General features: G+C 44.1%; 1 protein-coding gene across 2 annotated transcripts in view; it reads left to right on the top strand.

The window, feature by feature from the left end:
• The first annotated feature begins 1,169 nt into the window (after window positions 1-1,169).
• Window positions 1,170-19,114, top strand: part of LOC146573362 (NACHT, LRR and PYD domains-containing protein 12-like) — a 36,635-nt gene continuing 18,690 nt past the window's right edge. Inside the window, exons 1-7 of one of the 2 annotated variants that reach the window (XM_085278152.1) lie at window positions 1,170-1,488; window positions 1,731-1,854; window positions 4,402-6,313; window positions 7,509-7,685; window positions 7,818-8,066; window positions 8,150-8,320; window positions 11,017-11,190. In XM_085278152.1, the coding sequence (XP_085134278.1) occupies window positions 4,491-6,313; window positions 7,509-7,685; window positions 7,818-8,066; window positions 8,150-8,320; window positions 11,017-11,190 (2,594 nt within the window). In that variant the 5' untranslated portion in view covers window positions 1,170-1,488; window positions 1,731-1,854; window positions 4,402-4,490. Of the gene's footprint in view, window positions 1,489-1,541; window positions 1,855-4,401; window positions 6,314-7,508; window positions 7,686-7,817; window positions 8,067-8,149; window positions 8,321-11,016; window positions 11,191-19,114 lie in introns of those variants that run through there. The other variant, XM_085278153.1, reaches the window with a different exon arrangement.

The following is a 19,114-nucleotide window of genomic DNA, read 5'->3' on the forward strand; positions in this document are numbered from 1 at the left end:
AGCAAACACAGTATTCTTAACTAACACTTAATGTTATTCAGGATGAGAATTGAGCAGATTAAATGTCCAAGCTCATTCAAAAAGTCCCACACAAGTTAGGACAAGCAACCAACTTGGAACGAGGGCAATTGCGAAGAGCTCCCCACGGTGATCGAGATGACGTCGATGCTTGATGAATCCAAAGGGTCACGGCACCAATGTAACCCGTTCATGTGTTACGCCTGTTGTTCTTGCGTTGTGTTCTGGCGTGAAAGTAAGAGGCAGGAGACAGTACTGGGTCTTTGGCCCTTTACTGCACATCTGCAACACAGAAATATGTGTTCGATCTGTGTGTGTCACGCGACTGCCAGTACACCTCTCCTGACGAAGGAAAAAAGAGTGCACGCTGTTAAAAAAAAGAGAGACTGCCGCGAGTACGCTCTCAAGCCGCTAGTGATCAGGCTAACTTAGCATGCTAGCATTTTAGCTGCGTTCTCGGCTAAAACTCATTATAAGTGTATATTAGTGAACTCTGCCCTCCACAAAACTTATCCCGAATGAGTCTCTTAATGACAAACAAAAACGCGGCGGTTCGGCTGTATTCACACTGCAGCTTGGGATCCGAACAAACTTTAATTAGCTGAGAGCAACGTGGCAGTGACTTACCTCCGGCCATGCTGAAAGGAGCTGTGACCGGGGCACACATGCACGCGCCTACGTCACCACGCAGCGCACACATGCACATGAACGCACACAGACTCAGATCACACAGGTAGGAGAGTGAGATGCAAAAATGACATATTTAATCCAAAAAAAGAAAGTGTTTTGGGTGAAATTCACAAGTATTTAACACATATGTTACACTGGTCCTATACCAGTCTCTTTATTTATAGAAACAAAAATGGCCCCACAGCTCTTACTGACTAATTTAACAAAGTAACATCAAACAAACAATGAAACAAAATATTAACCTACAAATAAACTTGTAAATAAATTCCAAAATATAAGTAAACTAACAACAAACGTTAACTAATTTCAAAATAATAAAAAATAAGAACAAATAGCTCCAACACCCTGCATTTAACTTGTCAGTTTCCACATACACAGTATTATACTGTAATACAGACAGGAGACACAAGAGGGCGCTGTGCTGCCGGCAGACCTGTCAGTACACTGAGCTGGAGGGATGAAGGTTGTAGACGCTGCAGGTTATTGAGTCAGTCACTGTAGTTTGGTTCAGTTTTTGTGGATCTGCACACGTCCTACAGATGGATCTGAGGCCCGCTGTGCTGCTTTATGGGTCGGTGAACTGTCACCTGTCAGAGGCAACCTGGTTAAACATTAACGGGAACAACCGGATACAGAGGAGATCATTTTTTCTGAATCCAGCCTTCCTTCCCTTCAACGGGAACATCGCTGCGCACATAGAAATAATGCATTAGATTGAATGGTTAGCTCAGTGGTCCACAGTGAGGAGCTGGCTCAGACAGGAAGTGCTTTTTGGGTCAGGTATGATCTTTCTCTCATGTCTGATTATTCTTCTGTGCAGACAGGCATGTCTACAGTGTCGTTTGACCCTGACGCTACAATCCACACAGCTCCTGCACAAACTGTCTCCTTCAAAGTTACCTTACTGTAATTTACCTGTTATGCTGACAGCAGTTCTTTTATATTGTTACATCTGCTGGTGGGGATCTTTTTCTAGCATGAACTTCCTTTTTCTTTTTTCTTTTTCTTTTTTACTTCCACAGGCTCATACAGAGGTACAGAAACAAGGAAGTGGACTGTATTGCATCAGCCCAATCCAAACATCCACCCAGTAGTGTGCAGTTCATAATGGCGAATTTGAGAGTTTGAAGAGTCTGGAAAGCAAAGGTAAGCTTGTGATATTTCTATATGTAGTTTTATATGAAAAAAGCTGCTTCTAAACAGCCTTAATGTTGAACTGCTGCTAAAAAGAAGCCACACCCAGATTCATAAACTCATAAGTGCGCCTGCTATCTAACGCACCTTTGCCCTGTAGAGGTTTTATTTCAACAGCCTTATTTATTCACAGGTTACAGTGACTAATGATCTGATCTCTTGTTAGACACAGTCCTCCACGATTTGTGTGTTTTTGATGAAAATTGTTCAGCTCAGTCAGCTTAGACCAAAACTTCTGGTCTCAGACATCGCACATATTTGCCCTGCATGTGACAGTGATTAGACAAGTGATTAGAAATCCCAGTCTGCAATTAATACAATTCAACAATTGTGGTTTTTGCCTTCCTTTGATATTGTGGTTGGTTTGGGGTTAGAGGTTGGAGTGTCTGGGGTTTTCCTGGGGGGCTCAACCCGGGGGCTGTGGTGGATCTTGGGTGGTGTTTTCCTAGTGGCTGTGTACAGGAGGGTTGGTGGAGGGTCTGTGCTGGCAGATGTAGGTTACTGCCCTGGTGGCCTGGCTGCCCCTGGGTGGGTCCAGGGTGGGCTTGGGGTTCTGGGGGTGCTCCATCTCCCTGCTGTAGCTCTGGCTGAGCCTTGGTGGCCCAAATGGTGGTGGCAGAGGTCCAAACTGCTCAGGCACCCGCACCGGCCGCAGGGTGCAATCAGCCAAGACGCAGCCTGCCGTTGCACTCAACCCCACTCCTCGGGTGGGAGCGGCTAGCTAGCTGAACTCACCGTCTCTGGGCCCGGGCCCGGGGGTGCCGACTGTTCGGTCTGATTCCCTCTCCCATTTGCTGTAGGGGAGTAGGTTTAGCCAGATGGCTCCCCAGCATCAGTTGGGTGATGGGGGTATGTGGCAGGGCATGGTCAGTGGTGCCACTGCAGGGTTGGCAAACATACCTGCAGGGCATCCACAATGACACCTCTCCGGGTTAAAAGCCTGAACTGGGTTGTTGTTATGGATTTGTGTCGCTGGCAGCTAGGGTGCAGCAACCAAAATAAAGTCAAATGTTACCAAAATCGTGGTCGCGTCATGCCTCCTTCCAGCCACAAGCAGAAATAGTTTTTTTGATAGAGAACAGAGTGCTTGAGGTATCTTTATGATGCATAAGACAATGAAACTAAACTAGCTTTCATGTGTCTTTCACAAAGTTTGGGTGTGATTCTTTATGCTGTTCTGTGCAGTCATCTGGGAGATTTTACATAGACTGTCATATTGCTTTTTAAACCATGTCCAGTCAGCTGAGTTTGCCACAACTGGACTAACACATTATGTAGAAATGTCTTTAAGTTCAGAGAAACTTTATAAGGCACCTTAGCTAAATTTCAACTGTCTTATCAAAGGGTAAGGCTTGTGTCATTTTTATGCATTTATAACATTGTCTGAAATAGGACTGGGCGATATGACCCAAAATTCATATCTCGATATTTTTTAACTGGATGGCGATATACAATATATATCTCGATATTTTTTTAAAGCCATAAAGTAAGAACAAAATGAGAGTTCTTAGTCAAAGCTGTTTCCCAGATGTCACACAGGCACTTTTATTAACATAGAGCGTAGATGTACATGAAAAAATTACTCAAAAATAAATTATGAGCATTTATTAAATAATAATGCTCCATAAATAAAACAATGTTGTTTTTGTGCATAACAAAAAGCTCACAATTGTGCAGTCAAAATGTAAACTAACAGATGCTGAGCATAATATCAAAGACAGATTTCACAGCTGCTCTGCTCCCAAGTTCTACTGCATGACTGACAGCCTGGAGTTTTACGTATCACTCCGCGAGGCTCCAGACTACGGCAGCCGTAATGCTCCGACAATCCATCAAGCGGTGCAGCTCCGTAGTTTACCAAAGTCGTACTAAAACATTTTTTGACAGATTGCTGAGCGCCGTGTACCACATAAATTCGCTTCGCGGTCATCAAGCACAACCAGAATTCATACAGAAAGGCGCACTGTCAACTTTTGAGAAAATTAAAGGATTTTAGGCTGCACAGCCCCTGTGGGCTGCATGTCATTAGCGCGGTTAGCTTGTTAGCGCAGTTAGCTCGCTAACACGTTAACGGAGATTTGCCGTGTCCATCTTGTCGCTTCCTGCAGGTGAAGCTATGGGGGAGGAGGGGGAGTTGTGTTCAGTGAAGGAGAGGCGAGGCCGAGTAACGTTGCGTAGAGACAAAAGTGGACGAAAGAGAGGCAAACTTGTGGGTCCACAAGTATAATTATGATGTAACATATACTATACCGATATAAAAGATATTGTCACATCTCATATCTCGTATAAAAATTTATCGATATTTTTAAGAAACTTGATATATCGCCCAGCCCTAGTCTGAAATCATTTTCTTCACTTGTAGTGCGAAAGTGTTGAGTGTGGATGTAAAAATGGAAAATCAATTTAGACAAAAAGATTAAAAAAAGCAAATGCTTATCAATATCACTGCACTGTCATACTACAAGAAAAGGGACATTTTATTTATTTTCTTGCTTTCAGGTTTTTAATCCCTTCAGAAGGATTCCACCTATAAGGAGAACAAGTGACAGGAGAACTAGGTTCAGTGTGGAGGAGACAGAGCTGCAAACATGGAGCAGGATAAAGTCGTGGAGAGTGTTAAACAAAAGCTTAAAGACCATCTCCAGGAAAAGTTTACCTGGATAAATGAGGGCACATCAGATAGTCGGTCTCGACTTGACAGCATCTACACAAAACTCTACATCACTCAGCAGGCTCAGGATTCTGGTTCCATATCACATGAGATTCTAGATCACTTTAATGTCCCAGATCAGCAGTCATCAATTTCACAGGTGTTTTATCAACAGATTGATTTCTTAAATATCTTTAAACCAGGAAGAATTCATGTTCAGCAACAACCAGCAAAAGAAAAGACAATCCAAAGAGTGATGACGAAAGGCATCGCTGGCATTGGAAAGACATTTGCTGTCCAAAACTTTGCTCTAAGCTGGGCAGAAGGAAAATCTAACCAGCACATTGATTTCATCTTTGTGCTCCCCTTTAGAGAGCTGAACATGCTCAGAGATGCCGACTACAGTCTGCTGCAGCTTCTCCTTCACTTCTACCCTGAAATAAAACCCCTAGAAGCTACACAGCTGCTTGTTCACAAGCAAGTGCTGTTCATCTTTGATGGTTTGGATGAAAGCAGATTTCCACTGGACTTTGATGGAGCTGTGAGAATAAGTGAAATAGATCAAAGATCAACAGTCAATGTGCTGCTGACCAACCTCATCCAAGGCAACCTGCTGCCTCGCGCTCTGCTCTGGGTAACATCCAGACCTGCAGCTGCCAGTCAGATACCTTCTAAATACATTGACCAGATGACAGAAGTCCAAGGTTTCACTGAGCAACAAAAAAAGTCATACTTTAGGAAGAGATTCAGCACTGCTAATCAGGCAGAAGAAATCCTGTCTCGTCTTAGAGGAATGATCAGCTTCTATTTCATGGGCCATATCCCAGTGTTTTGCTGGATCATCGCTGAGGTGTTTAGGAAAGGATGGAGTGATGAGAGGAGCCGCGGCATCACAACGATGACAGAGCTGTACATTTATTACTTACTAATTCAAACACAAAGAACGAGACAGAAATATGCAGGGAAAAGCTCCAAGAAGAGGTCCAAACAGAAGAAGTCTCAAGCCCAGAACTCTGCCATGCTTTTGAACTTGTCCAAGTTGGCATTTGAACAGCTGCAGAAAGGAAACATCATATTCTATGAAGAGGACCTCACAGAAAGTGGCATCGATGTTGGTGAAGCATCAGTGTTTTGTGGATTTTGCTCAGAGATTCTTAAGGAAGAACGAGGCCTGTACAAGAAGAAGATGTTCAGCTTTGTGCATTTAAGCTTTCAGGAGTTTCTTGCAGCTCTCTACATGCACCACTGCATCCTGACAGACAACTTCAGTACTTTGAAGTCTTTCCTGGGTGTCGACCCGACAGATCTGAGCTTTCTGGATTTGCAGAAAAAGGTTGTGGATAAAGCCTTGCAAAGTGAGAAAGGTCAGTTAGATCTGTTTCTGTGTTTCTTCCTTGGATTTTCTCTGGAGTCCAATCAAACAGTGCTGCAGGGTTTACTGCCACAGGTAAAGAGCAGCTCGGACACCACCGAAGAGATGAAGGTATACCTGAAGAATTTCCATGTCAAAGACATCCCACGAGAGAAGTACATGAACCTTTTCCTCTGCAAGTTTGAGCTGAAGGAAGAGAGATTTCAGGATGACATCAGAATGTATCTGGATTCAGGAGCGAGACTCTCACCTATTGACTGTGCAGTACTGTCGACCATGATGCAGATATCAGGGGAAGTGCTCGAGGAACTTGATCTGACAAATTCTGTCACACCGTTGATTGGGACTGAGAAACTTGTCCAGCAAATGAAGAACTGCAAGAAGGCTGTGTAAGTAGTGCAAATATTCCGATTTAGTAGGTAAATAAAAGTTTGTTTAGATAGAATGGGAAGAAAATTCATTTAGCCAAATAGCCAAGATTAAGTGAGCCCAGCTGTGGCTAACTGGTGAGTGATAGTACATATGAAGAACAAAACATAATCTAGTTGAAAGTTTCCGATTTTGATACATCAGAGACGCTATATGAAGTGTGCACGCAAATGTGCACCTGCAAGTAGTCACAATGGGATTTCTAGGGAACAGGGAGAGGATCTGGAAGATACTAGTGGCCTAATTAAATCTGGTAAATTGTAATATACTCTGCTGACTTTGAACTTTTTACTGACTAAAGTGAATGAAGTATTTTGGATTATATAAATGTTTTGGAGATTATCTATCGGAATGTCAGGAGCAGGATCACGCCTCCAAACACTCTCCTTCCGGTTGTCATCTACAGTATATAGGCTACCCCCATTCTGCAAGCTGTTCATTCTGGTTTACGTGCCCCACCCTCCCTCCCTCCTTGTTCTCAATTTTCTAACTTCTTCATTTCGATTTAGTACATGAGGATCTGCCAGGCCCAGGAGCCATCGCCAGTCCCCTTCGAGGCCTTCCCCAAACCGCAGCTCAATTCATGTCAAAGCATCACTTTTGCCTACTAAAACGCTACTACTACTCAAACCTAAAATTAGGACGTGGGCCCAGCTAGTGAAATATACATTGTGTCAAAAACACAACAGTGCATGGTGTGATTTGTGCAAAGAACGTTTAGGCATTTCTGTTGGTCTTAAGTCTGAGTATACCGACTGGATCATCCACTTCCTTTTCTGTCTTGTCCAGATTGGTAAATGGCCTGTATTTGTATAGCGCTTTACTAGTCCCTAAGGACCCCCAAAGCGCGTTACACATTCAATCATTCACCCATTCACACACACATTCACACACTGGTGATGGTAAGCTACATTGTAGCCACAGCCGCCCTGGGGCGCACTGACAGAGGCGAGATTGGTGTGTTATACCTAAACCTATGTTAGTCCTGATATGAAATTGAACAATAGTACTGGTTGCTGCATACATGTTATGATAACTATTATACAATAATGTTAGCTAATACAGTGTTCATTGCTACTTATGTTTTCTCATTGCCCAGGAAAATAAGAAACCCACCATGACATGCCATTCTCCACTTTTCTTCTGATTCAACAGACTTAAGAGTGAGCATATAAGCAATGATCGCCTGGGTGTACTACTGTCCATTCTTCAGTCAGCAGACTCTTGCTTAAGAGAGTTGTGCCTGGTGTGTTACTCTAACGTCAGTGATGGTTTTCCTTATGCTCTCATTGATGTACTGGGATTTCCTGAGTGTAAACTGGAGATACTGAGGTCAGTGTAAATAACTGTTTCTCTAAGCTTTTTAGTTAAATTGTTAAAACATGAGATACAATATGTCCAGTAACGGAATTGCAGTAAATTATCCTTGGTATCCTTTGTTTATACCTGATATGTTTTGCACAGGTTATCTGGGTTTTCTCTAGACTTTAGGAATTGTCACATTCTGACCTCAATCCTTCAATCAAAACAATCACCTCTGAAGGTCCTGAGCTTCACTAACTGCATGTACAGTTATCCAAAGGATTACAGTGGATATTATACAAGAGAGTTGAAAATAAATGAAAACTATGAAGATTTCATTGATGAATTAACTCTGTTGACTATGATTCCTTCTGCTTTGATCGGTCCAGTCTGCAGACTGGAGCAGTTCAGGTAAATGCAATTAGTGATGGGACCATCTGCACATTTTGCTCTCTTGCATATATGATGTTCAGATGATTTTGTTCTCTCTGCAGCATGCCTGGCTGTTGCCTGAAAAATAAGTGCTGTCAGGTGTTTGCTTCAGTTCTCAGCTCCAACTCCCAGTTGAGGCAGCTTGACCTCAGTTGCAATGACTTACAGGATTCAGGTGTGCAACTGCTCTCTGCTGGACTTGGGAGTTCAAAATGTAGGCTGGAAACACTGAGGTACTGATACACCCTCTGGTCTCATAATGTAGTTCAGATATAGTCATGGTAAAAAAGAAAATGCACACTCAATTCTTTGTACAGAGATATCCACAGGCTGGAATTATCGTTCAGTAGTGCATTTGGGTAATCTTAGACTCTCCCTAAATGTGCTCCTGTTACTGGCCAGCACGTCAGGGTGGCAGGTATTGTTGCATTATTAATAATAAAAAAAAACAACCTGGATGAATAACACATGGCATATTACACTGTCCCATTTTTTAATTGAACCAAAGTGCAGATGCAGTGTGTCAAAACTAAATGGGGCTTCATTCATTAGCTTGGAGAGCCACTTTCAGCAGCAATAACGTTAGGTAACTATTTTCTGTATTAATTTATCATCTCTCACATCATTCTGAAGTAATTTTGGTACACCCTTCTTTACACCAATGCTTCAGTTCATTGAGGTTGGCAGGAATTTTTGTATGCACAGTTCTCTTAAGGACACGATACAGTATTTCAGTCTGACCATTGTAGCATCTTGATTATTTTCTTTTCAGTCATTCTGTTGTAGAATTTCTGGGGTGCAAAAGTTACAGAAAGCTGGCGTAAGCAGCAGTACCAGCAACCAGAGATTGATTTGGCTTGGGGTGTGGTTTTGGCTCAGCTGCGGTGGAGAGGTGGAGGGCGCACTCATTGGGCTAGTTGTATGGTTTGTACCATTGTGCCGAGTATTGCTGGCATTTCCGGGAGAGACAGATGGGGCATCGGAATCGCCTTGTTCTTATGCCAGCCAGCTCTTTGAAGTGGCAGCCCAGTGGTTGCAACCTAACCCCACTGGGCTGCCACTTCAAAGAGAGTTAAATTCTAAATCAAGTTGTAAAATCTAAAAGTAAGCAAATAATTATTGATACAGCTTGTTCAGAAAAGCATAATACTCATTTAGGTAAAGATTTTTTTAAATATCAGACCTTGTTGGCTTGTTTAAAGCCCCTTGTTATGACCTGGCTCGGAACGACCGTAACAAGAGGAGGGTGTCCTGCAACTCCCCATGCTCAAACAGACACAGCCATAGCATCGGGCTTTTTATTTACACGAATGGCATTCAGAACAACGATAGAGGGAGTGTACGGCTTCAGGGTGAGCCAAGGCCAACACAACAAACAAAACCCAAATCTAAACTTCGGTCCCCCTTTGACCTCTTCAAGAAAGCAACAAAAGAAATGACAAAGTCTAACATCCCTGGTCTAACAACACAGGAGAAAACAAAACTTCCCAAAATAATCGGCAGCTCACCTCTACTCACTCTGCAATTCACACACATGCCCGAATAAATAAATAGCACAGAGCCCACCGCCTGTTCCCTCATCAGAGTCATTACTGAAGTCCTGACGGTGTAATGTTTTGCCCAGTAGCTCCACCCAGGCATTGGGGATTTGCCGATGGAGCCAGGATTCGATTACAAACTTAAATGTGCTGTGGGCAACAGCTGGCACTGTCATCTCATTTGAGGGGCACTTTAGTGTTCAAGTAGTACAAAAAAAACAGCCAAACAAACAAAAAAACACACCCACAAATTTCTGAAATGGTGGAAGAGCATATGGGAACAGTTACCAATAACCATCACAGTGGCAGACATCCATGAAAGGGTCTCGAGTATGAAGAGTTGGACAGCACCAGGCTCTGACATGGTTCACGCCTACTGGCTGAAGAAGCTGACTGCACTTCACGAGCTCTGGCAGCACAAATGAACCAGCTGCTAGTCCACAAGAGATGGCTAACCAAAGCCAGACACTCCTGATCCTCAAGGACCGGTATGGTCCCATTCAACTACTTAACACAGACCCCATGGGGCACACCACAGCAGAGGGGTGCGAATGAGGAAGAATAATTGGCCATAGAGACAGAGAAAGTCCTCTCGGATAAATATGATTTGAACCATGAAAACAATTTGCCTTTAAGGCCAACTACATGTTCTAGCCTTGAAAGGAGGATGTTGAGGTCAACAGTATCAAAGGCAGAAGTCAAGTCTAGTAGAACTAAAACCACAGGACGCCCTGCATCAGCAGTTACAAGGAGATCATTAAAAACTCTCAGTAGAGCTGTTTCTGTGCTGTGGTGAGATTTGAAACCGGACTGGAATCTTTCCTTGATTCCATTAGTCTCCAAGAAGGATTGTAATTGCTTAAGAAATAGTTTTTCTAAGATTTTAGACATAAAAGGAAGTTTAGAGACCGGTCTGTAGTTTGAAAGGATCGAGATTACTTTTCTTGATAACAGGTTACACCATTGCATGTTTGAAAGCAGTAGGGACGCAGCCTGATAAGAGTGAGGAATTCATTAGAAGAAGATGCAGGCTCCAATAGTGTTCAGGGCATTATTGATAATGCGAGAGGGAAGCACATCATGACGAGAATTAGAGTTTTTCAGTTGGCCTATTATTTCCCTAAGTGTCAGAAGTTCAAACTGTTGAAAGACCATTGAGGATACCCAACTCTATCTATCCTTGAAGCCAGATAACACACACCAATTAGTTAAACAGCAGGACATTATTATTATTATTGTTATTATTATTATTATTATTATGCTCTTATGTTTAAACCAAAGAAAATAATAAGGATGTAGTTTATTTTTATCAATACTTGTTTTTGCATGGGCAAAACAAGTTCAAAGTTGCTTCAGCCTCTATGCTTTAGTAAGAGCTATTTTCTCTCCAGGCTGTCATGTTGTGGGATCACAGAGGAAGGTTGTGTCTTTCTGGCCTCAGCTCTGAAGTCCAACCCCTCCCACCTGAGAGAGCTGGACCTGAGCTACAACCATCCAGGCGTGTCAGGAGTGAAACTGCTGTTGGAGCGACTGGAAGACCCAGAATGTAGACTGGAAACGCTCAAGTTGGTACACTGTGTAGCTTCCACACTAAGTTCTGAAAATAATTTCATAACTTCCCTATAAAGTTTTTTTTCATCTTGACCATCAAAATATTGAAGCTACAGAGCTAGAACTGCTTAACCTTTCTGAAAATGAACTAAATAGTGATTTTGATGTATTAAATGCTTTTAAATTGTCTTAAATAGTCTGAATTGTTTTGTAGTTTAACTCAAAAAATAGACTCTCTCTCACTTTCTTGGTTGTCTTTAACAGTCTGTCATGAGATTTTTTCTAAAGACACTTCTTCAGCTGAGAGTCGGAGAGTAGAAACACACACGCTGCAGTTTTTACTTGCAAGGGCGGTCACAGAGCGCTCGCACCAGAGTGGGGGCCCTGTGATGTGCGCTCTGTTCTTGCACTTGTCTTTATTTATACACAAAAGTAATACAATAGTGAATACGTCTGTTCATAGACAGAGGAATGTTAGTGCGTATGTATGTGCGTATGCATGTGTATGTGTGTGTATTGTGAGAATCTGAAGGACGCGGCCCCTCTTCTTGTTAGGGAGCGAAGGTAAGAGTGTTCAGCGCTCCTCTTCCTGGTAGGGAGTGAAACTGCTTGTTCAGCTCTCATTATCGCTGTGGGAAGAAACTTACAAAACAGAACAGAAGAAGTCTTGTAGTGAACAACAGTCTAAGTCATCAAAAGAAGATCACCATGCAGTATTCTATCATATGCAAACTTATATCATTAAAAGCTTATACTGACTACTAAGTACAATTCTCCATTGACACAGTCCCATTGCTATTAACAGGACCCCTTTCTATGTCACTGGCTCAAGATATTTTCTTTTCTAAAATCCAAAGGATGCAAAGTTTCTCTCTTTCTGGCCCCCTTCGTCTGTTATGCAGTAATGTTAACAAAGAACAGTAGCTAAGCGTCTCTACAAATGTTTGAATAACAAAAATGTTTAATAATGTTGCCATGTTAGCGAGTTCAATACAATTGCTTCATAAGGATAAAAAAGGAAAAAAAGACTCCGGCATCTAGAGATAACTTTAACATTAAGGCGCACTAAGGTCAACCAGCTGGCTGCTATATTGAATAGTTAGCAAGTTCTCCATAAATGACCGATGTCAGCACAAATAGATTGACATCAGTAGTGCATTTAATTGATGGAGGGACCTTTCTTGTATTTGAGAATTAAAACTTACCTCAAGCTCTTTCTTTTGGCACTTAGCAAAAACTAATCTGCTGCTATGGCTGAACTGCAACCTACTAAATGGTGCAAAATAAAGGATGTATCAAAAAGAATTATCTGATTTCAAAATGCTTCAATTCTGCAGCCTTTCTTGGTAGGAATTGAAACACATACTGTTAGTAAGACAGGATTTGTGAGTTTCATAACAACAGTAGTGGCTCATTGACTCCAGACATGCTCACAAGTATAGTTTGCCTGTTGGATGACCATAAGCCATGCTTCCACATGGCATATGTGAATTGTAGGTTTTGTATGGAAAACTGTATATCCACCAATATATTTTCAAATTTACTACAAGCTCCTATGTCCAATACTTCTCAAAAATACCGCCTGTTGAAATCACTCATGGGGGTTGTTACTTTATCAGATAATGTTGCAAATTAAGTGTTGCCAGATTCACACAGCTCAGCTGAACTTAATTAGCCATTTGTTTGTTTGTCTTTATACTAATATTACAGGACCTACTGACCAGTCAGACAGTGTTTCATCAGTGGTTTGGGTGAGCAGAGAGACATGAAACGCTTCACATATAAAGGCTAATTTAACGCACTGAGGACTGCTTTCACAAATAAGAGCTTAAAGTCAAAATTTTGAAAACATGTTTAGCGCTGTCTTCTGTCATATGGTTACGTCATATGGTTGGTTGGCTGTGGCTAATAGACTTACATTCGTTTATGTTAGCTAACTAGTGGCAGGATCTATAACTCAGAGGAAAATAAGGAGATTAAAACTAAAAAAACAATGTAAGGGGATCACATCAGTGCTGCAACAATGAGTTTATGTTAAACTGAGGATATACTGTCCACTTCACTGTCTGTCTCTTTAGCAGAAAGTGGCTGTTCGCTGTTTCGCTAGCTGCAGTCAAACAGGCAAATTAGCGGTTTGCCCTAATGTTAAGGTTTGTAAAGCACTTTACAAATGAGGACTGTGTGGATAGTCTATTTGAGCCAGGTGACAGGTGGCTCACCGGACGGACAGAAACCCTCTGACCAGGGGTACCGAGCAGCACTATTTTATGCAATAAAATAATCTTTCTGTTCCCAAACACACTCGGACAGTTTGCAACATACTATGGCAAACTTAAGCACAGTAGGAGACAGAGATTTCTATTTTGACCTGCAGTTCCTGTGTTCCATACATCGCTTAGCTACAGGAATGCAGCTTAGAGATCTCCCTTAGAGATACGGTAAGAAGTTTGGCCATCCAGGAGGGGCTCAGAGTAGAGCCGCTGCTCCTCCACACCGAAAGGAGCCAGCTGAGGTGGTTCGGGCATCTGACAAGGATGCCTCCTGGGAGCCTCTTGAGTGAGGTATTCTGGGCATGTCCCAGGGAGGAGGCCCCGGGGCAGACCCAGGACCCAGGACACACTTGAGAGATTATATGGGGCAGGGATAGCTCAGTAGGTAAAGTGGTCGCCCCATGATCGGAAGGTCGGCGGTTCGAATCCACTTAACGGCTACCCTGAGGTACCCCTGAGCAAGGTACCGTCCCTACACACTGCTCCCCGGGCGCCTGCTTAGTGGGCTGCCCACTGCTTCACTGAGTGAATGGGTCAAATGCAGAGAAAAACAAGTAATTTCCCCATGGGGATCAATAAAGTATCCATTATCATTATTATTATCTCTCTCAGCTGGCCTGGGAGCACCTTGTTGTTCAACTGCTGACCCCCCAACCCTGCTCCAGATAAGTGGAAGAAGATGGATGAGTGGATGAACCCCCGAACAGAACAGTCGTCAGAGGTCATTAACGAGTACAGCAGCCTCAGTTATGGTGCCCATTGCTGGCCACACTCAATACAGAACAAACAGCTGCAATAACGTTATACATGAACAATAACAATGATAGATTAGTGCAAGATAACTGTAAATTAATACATGAATGTCAAGTGAACAGGCCCATGAGTCTTTCGTCTAGTGGCTCCTTCCCTTAGCCTGCTACATAGACCCCACCTGAAGGGGTTAGTCATCCCCAGCAACCCCCTCACCCCACACAAAGTCTTTCAAATGTTCAGGGGTCTGCCCTAGGCCCATTGAAACCAGCTGGGGGAGAGTAATCCTCATCAGGACAGGGTGTACAGCTGGCACCCCCTTCTCATACAGTAGGTGAGACTCTCCTGGTGCAACACTACCATGTGCCTCCGGCGCCTCAGATAACAGTGTCATGACTTCTGCAGTCCCTTGCCAGTGACTGCAGAGCTTCGGGGAGACACCCTTACTGCAGACAGGGCAATATACCCAGACCTATCCCCTGGCACAAAGGCTCTCTCCTGGCACTTGGTGTTGTAGGCCCTCTCCTGTCGTACTCCCACGTTGGCCTGGGCCTGGCGAGTGTAATCATGGACCACCTGCAGCCATTCCCTCAGCCTCCTGAAGTAGTCCATTTCTTGCCCATCAGCAATCTCAGGCTTAGGTGGGGCTCCAAACACCAAGTCCACTGGTGTTCAGAGCAATCTCCAACCTTCCTTTCATATCAAACATCCTTGAAAGAGTAGTTGTCAAACAGCTAACAGATCATCTGCAGAGGTTTATTTGAAGAGTTTCAGTCAGGTTTCAGAGCTCATCACAGCACAGAAACAGCTTTAGTGAAGGTTACAAATGATCTTCTTATGGCCTCTGACAGTGGACTCATCTCTGTGCTTGTCCTGCTAGACCTCAGTGCAGCATTCAATACTGTCGACCATAATATCCTATTAGAGTGATTAGAACATGCTGTAGGTATTACAGGTACTGTGCTGCAGTGGTTTGTATCATATCTATCTAATAGACTCCAGTTTGTTCATGTAAATGGAGAGTCCTCTTCACACACTGAGGTTAATTATGGAGTTCCACAGGGTTCAGTGCTAGGACCAATTCTGTTTACATTATACATGCTTCCCTTAGGCAGCATCATTAGAAGACATAGCATACATTTACACTGCTATGCAGATAATGGATTGGATTTATATAGGGTGCTATATATAGGTGCTATATGGGTGCTTTTCAAGGCACCCAAAGCGCTTTACAATACCACTATTCATTCACTCTCACTCTCACACACTGGTGGAGGCAGCTACAGTTGTAGCCACAGCTGCCCTGGGGCAGACTGACAGAAGCTGCCATATCGCGCCATCGGCCCCTCTGGCCAACACCAGTAGGCAAGTAGGGTAAAGTGTCTTGCCCAAGGACACAACGACCAGGACAAAGAGCCCAGGGATCGAACCGGCGACCTTCCGGTTACCTAACCCCCTGAGCCACGGTCGCCCCATGACACCCAGCTCTATCTGTCCATGAAGCCAGATAACACACACCAGTGAGTTAAACTGCAGGAATGTCTTAAAGACATAAAGACCTGGATGGCCGCTAACTTTCTGCTTCTTAATTCAGATCAAACTGAGGTTATTGTACTCGGCCCTGAAAAGCTTAGAAATATGGTATCTAAGCAGATTCTTACTCTGGATGGCATTACCTTGGCCTCCAGTAACACTGTGAGGAACCTTGGAGTCATTTTTGACCAGGACATGTCCTTCAACGCACATATTAAACAAATATGTAAGACTGCGTTCTTCCATTTGCGCAACATCTCTAAAATTAGCTTGGGCTGGATCTCATAGTCGTATCCTTGGAGGACTTCCAACCAGCGGGCCACCTGGCTTCCTGGGTGCTTGAAGTTTAAGAGCCAGGTTAGGGATCCATTGTCAGTGCGAAGGAGGAAGTGGCAGCCATGCAAGTATGGGCAAAAATGCTGTACTGCCAGAACTATAGCAAGAAGCTTGCATCGAGTAACGCAGTATTTTTTTTTCAGCTTGACCCAGTGCAGGACTGAAATAAGCCACAACATGTTCTCCATCACCATTTGCTGGGACAGGACAGCCCCAACACCTACATGTTGGGGCTACGTGTTGAGACGGGCAGTTTGTGGGGACGCAGGCAAATGGGCTGAGCAGAGCCGATGTCAATGGTGTGTTGGACAAGCCCTGTCTGTCTGCTGCCTTTGTCAGTGGCAGCAAAGATCTCTATGCTGTTCTCCAGGAGGCACATTAACCGGTGGCGCTGGTCAGTGGTGAGGCTTGCACTACAGCGCTGCTATATGTCATGGACAGTTTGGGTTGTTTCAGTCGAAGGAAGGTTGTCAGACCTGACAAGCTGGGGTGACCAGTGGTGATATAGGGTCACTGGTGGTAGTTGGTGTGGCACCAGTGTCCGATGTCTGTTGGGTGGCAGCTGCCTGGAGACTGGCTTGTCTGTCTTTGGCCCTCTCCTTTTTCTTTCTCTGGCTCGCAGTGGAGAGCCAAAGTCTCTGTACCAAGGGTGATGGCTGGCTTCAATGTGTCAACGCAGGGCCCCCAGCAGGTCAGCAGATCAAGGCCAATGATGCACTGGTCCTGGATGTTGGCGAGCCAGAAGTCATGCACCAGCTCCATGTCACTCACTCAAGGTGGTTTCCCTCCTCACATGTCAGTCTTCTCTTCGGTCACTGTCATCAGCTGGGTGTTGGTGTGACCAGCCTACTGCAAGTGGGCCAAATGGACCTGGGAGTACACCAGGTCATATCAGGGAAATGGTGGATCATGTGTCTACCAGGGCCCGATAGCAGCAAAAATTTCTGGCACAACTTCACCTACTTCCAAGGTGCTTGGAGAGGATGAGAAACTAACAAAGCAGGAACTCCAGCAACATTTAAAAGTAAAAACTTTATTAACTGACTAACACGTTTCGGCTTGTGGCCTTCATCAGGGTCTGGCAAGGCCAGTTATCACCAATTCCGCCCATTCATCCTCATGGAGGGCCTCACGGAGGGACCGAGGCATGGCAAGGCGGAGATGTTGGTGCAGCAATTCTGGAGAAAGCCCTTGCAGGAAGGCATGTAGACTGAGCTCCTCCTGGGCAGCTGGGGGAAACTCTCAGTAACCATATTGGGCATGCAACTGCACATCCTCTGCAAAGGTGTGTAAGGACAAGAAATACATTGTGGACAAAGCAGGACACCCCCATAATCTTTAGTTACAAAATTATACTTAGTTAAATGGTCTGATTGTTCAAATATGTATTTTCTTTGATTGTTGTAAAATAATGTGTGCCCCAGTCTCCAAAAATGACATAGTGCAGGAAGGGTAGTTATTCCTCCGTTACACCACAAGAGGGAGTATCCCCTAAAATGAGCATCTCTAGCGGGAGTAAATAAGCCCAGCCACTACCCATAAGGCAGTGCGCCTATAAGAGTTGTGTGAGACTGCAAAAGTGTGTAACGCTGTGCTATGTCCATGTATATATTTGCAGGTAAGCAGATACAAGATGGTAAATAACTTAAAATGTATCTACAGATGAGTCCACGGGGTTGCAGAGAATGTGGGAAAGTTGGCCGTTAATCCCCACTATGTGTCATTAGTGTATAAGTTATTGGTAGCGATGTGAATTAGCCGTGATGCTAACGATTAGCAGCTAGATCTAATTCATTAGTTTGTATGGAAACCTCGTGGCACTTTTGTGGATTTATACCTGTACCGGGCTGTAATCACAGCAGATATAGACTGGTGGATCATACTATCTTTTGTTTATGTTTATTTCATTGTTGTACTGTAAGAAGTATTAGTGTTTTGAGTTTAAAAACTAACCATAAGACAGTGCGCCTATAAGAGTTGTGTGAGACTGCAAAAGTGTGTAACGTTGTGCTATGTCAATATATATATTTGCAGATACAGTAAAGGCGAACTCACAAAGCCACACTGGTTTCAATTCATTTTAATCCAAGTGTGCAACAGGTGCCCAGGCTCTCTCCTTCCAGATGACTTTTGGCCAGCTGCTCCCTGCTCTGGTCAGTGGAACACCGCTGCCCAAATTGCCTCTCCAGTGCTATGGTGAGGGCCTGGAGCTTCCACTCCTCTGCTGGGGCTAGGTCGAGAAGTACTTGCAATGCATTTCCCTCCAATGCCAGGGCCAGGTATGTGGCAGCGTCTTTGTCACTCCAGCCAGCTGGACTTCTGAGAGATAGGCCTCTAGTGGTGTCCACCCATTATAATTTGGTACCTTGGCTGGCATTTTAGGCATCGCTGCAGGCTGCTGTGAGCTCATTATGGGGGCGAGTGGAGGTGGCTTGTTGATCAAAGAAACTGCACCATGAGCATCAGCATCTGTTGCGTGCAGCAGGTGTTCACTTGTCCTCTCTCTTCCGGTATGATGGCGCCTGCATTTGGCTTTGCCGCTGCCGGCTGCAGTTTTTCTCGCTCTGTTTTAGTGCTGTTTTTTTCCGGCCTTTTTGCTCTCCCTTTTTGTCACTGATATGTTGGGTGCCTTAGTCTATGATTGCCTGACGCTGCTATCTATTCGATCACCTATGGTGGGTCTGGATACCTGATATTGTCCATCCTCTGCTGTCTGGATCGTCGTCAGGCTTCGCCAATGGTACCTTCCTGGGTCCGCGCATATCGCGGAGGAGAGGAAAAAGCGTGTTTCCAGGTGAAACTTAGACTGTTCTGGAAGCGGGGACTAGCTGGTAAGCAAGCATTTCTGGTCACCTGTGCTCAGACAGTTTTTATGGAGGGGAACTTTTCTTCCGTGTCCCTGCTTGAATATGCAGGGCCTGGACCTATGAGACTGTGTTAGCTCAGGAGTGTTCATCCAGACTCTCCGGTTGTTTGGCCTTCCATCCCTGCAGTGAGTGGAATTTATGAGCGTCGCAGATCAAATCCTAAGTTTTTACATCCCCTAAAT

Source organism: Mchenga conophoros, linkage group LG6, assembly GCF_057382185.1.
Source record: "Mchenga conophoros isolate Kocher_MC1m ecotype Shallow Benthic linkage group LG6, M_conophoros_male_GT1.1, whole genome shotgun sequence".
Lineage (NCBI taxonomy): Eukaryota > Metazoa > Chordata > Actinopteri > Cichliformes > Cichlidae > Mchenga > Mchenga conophoros.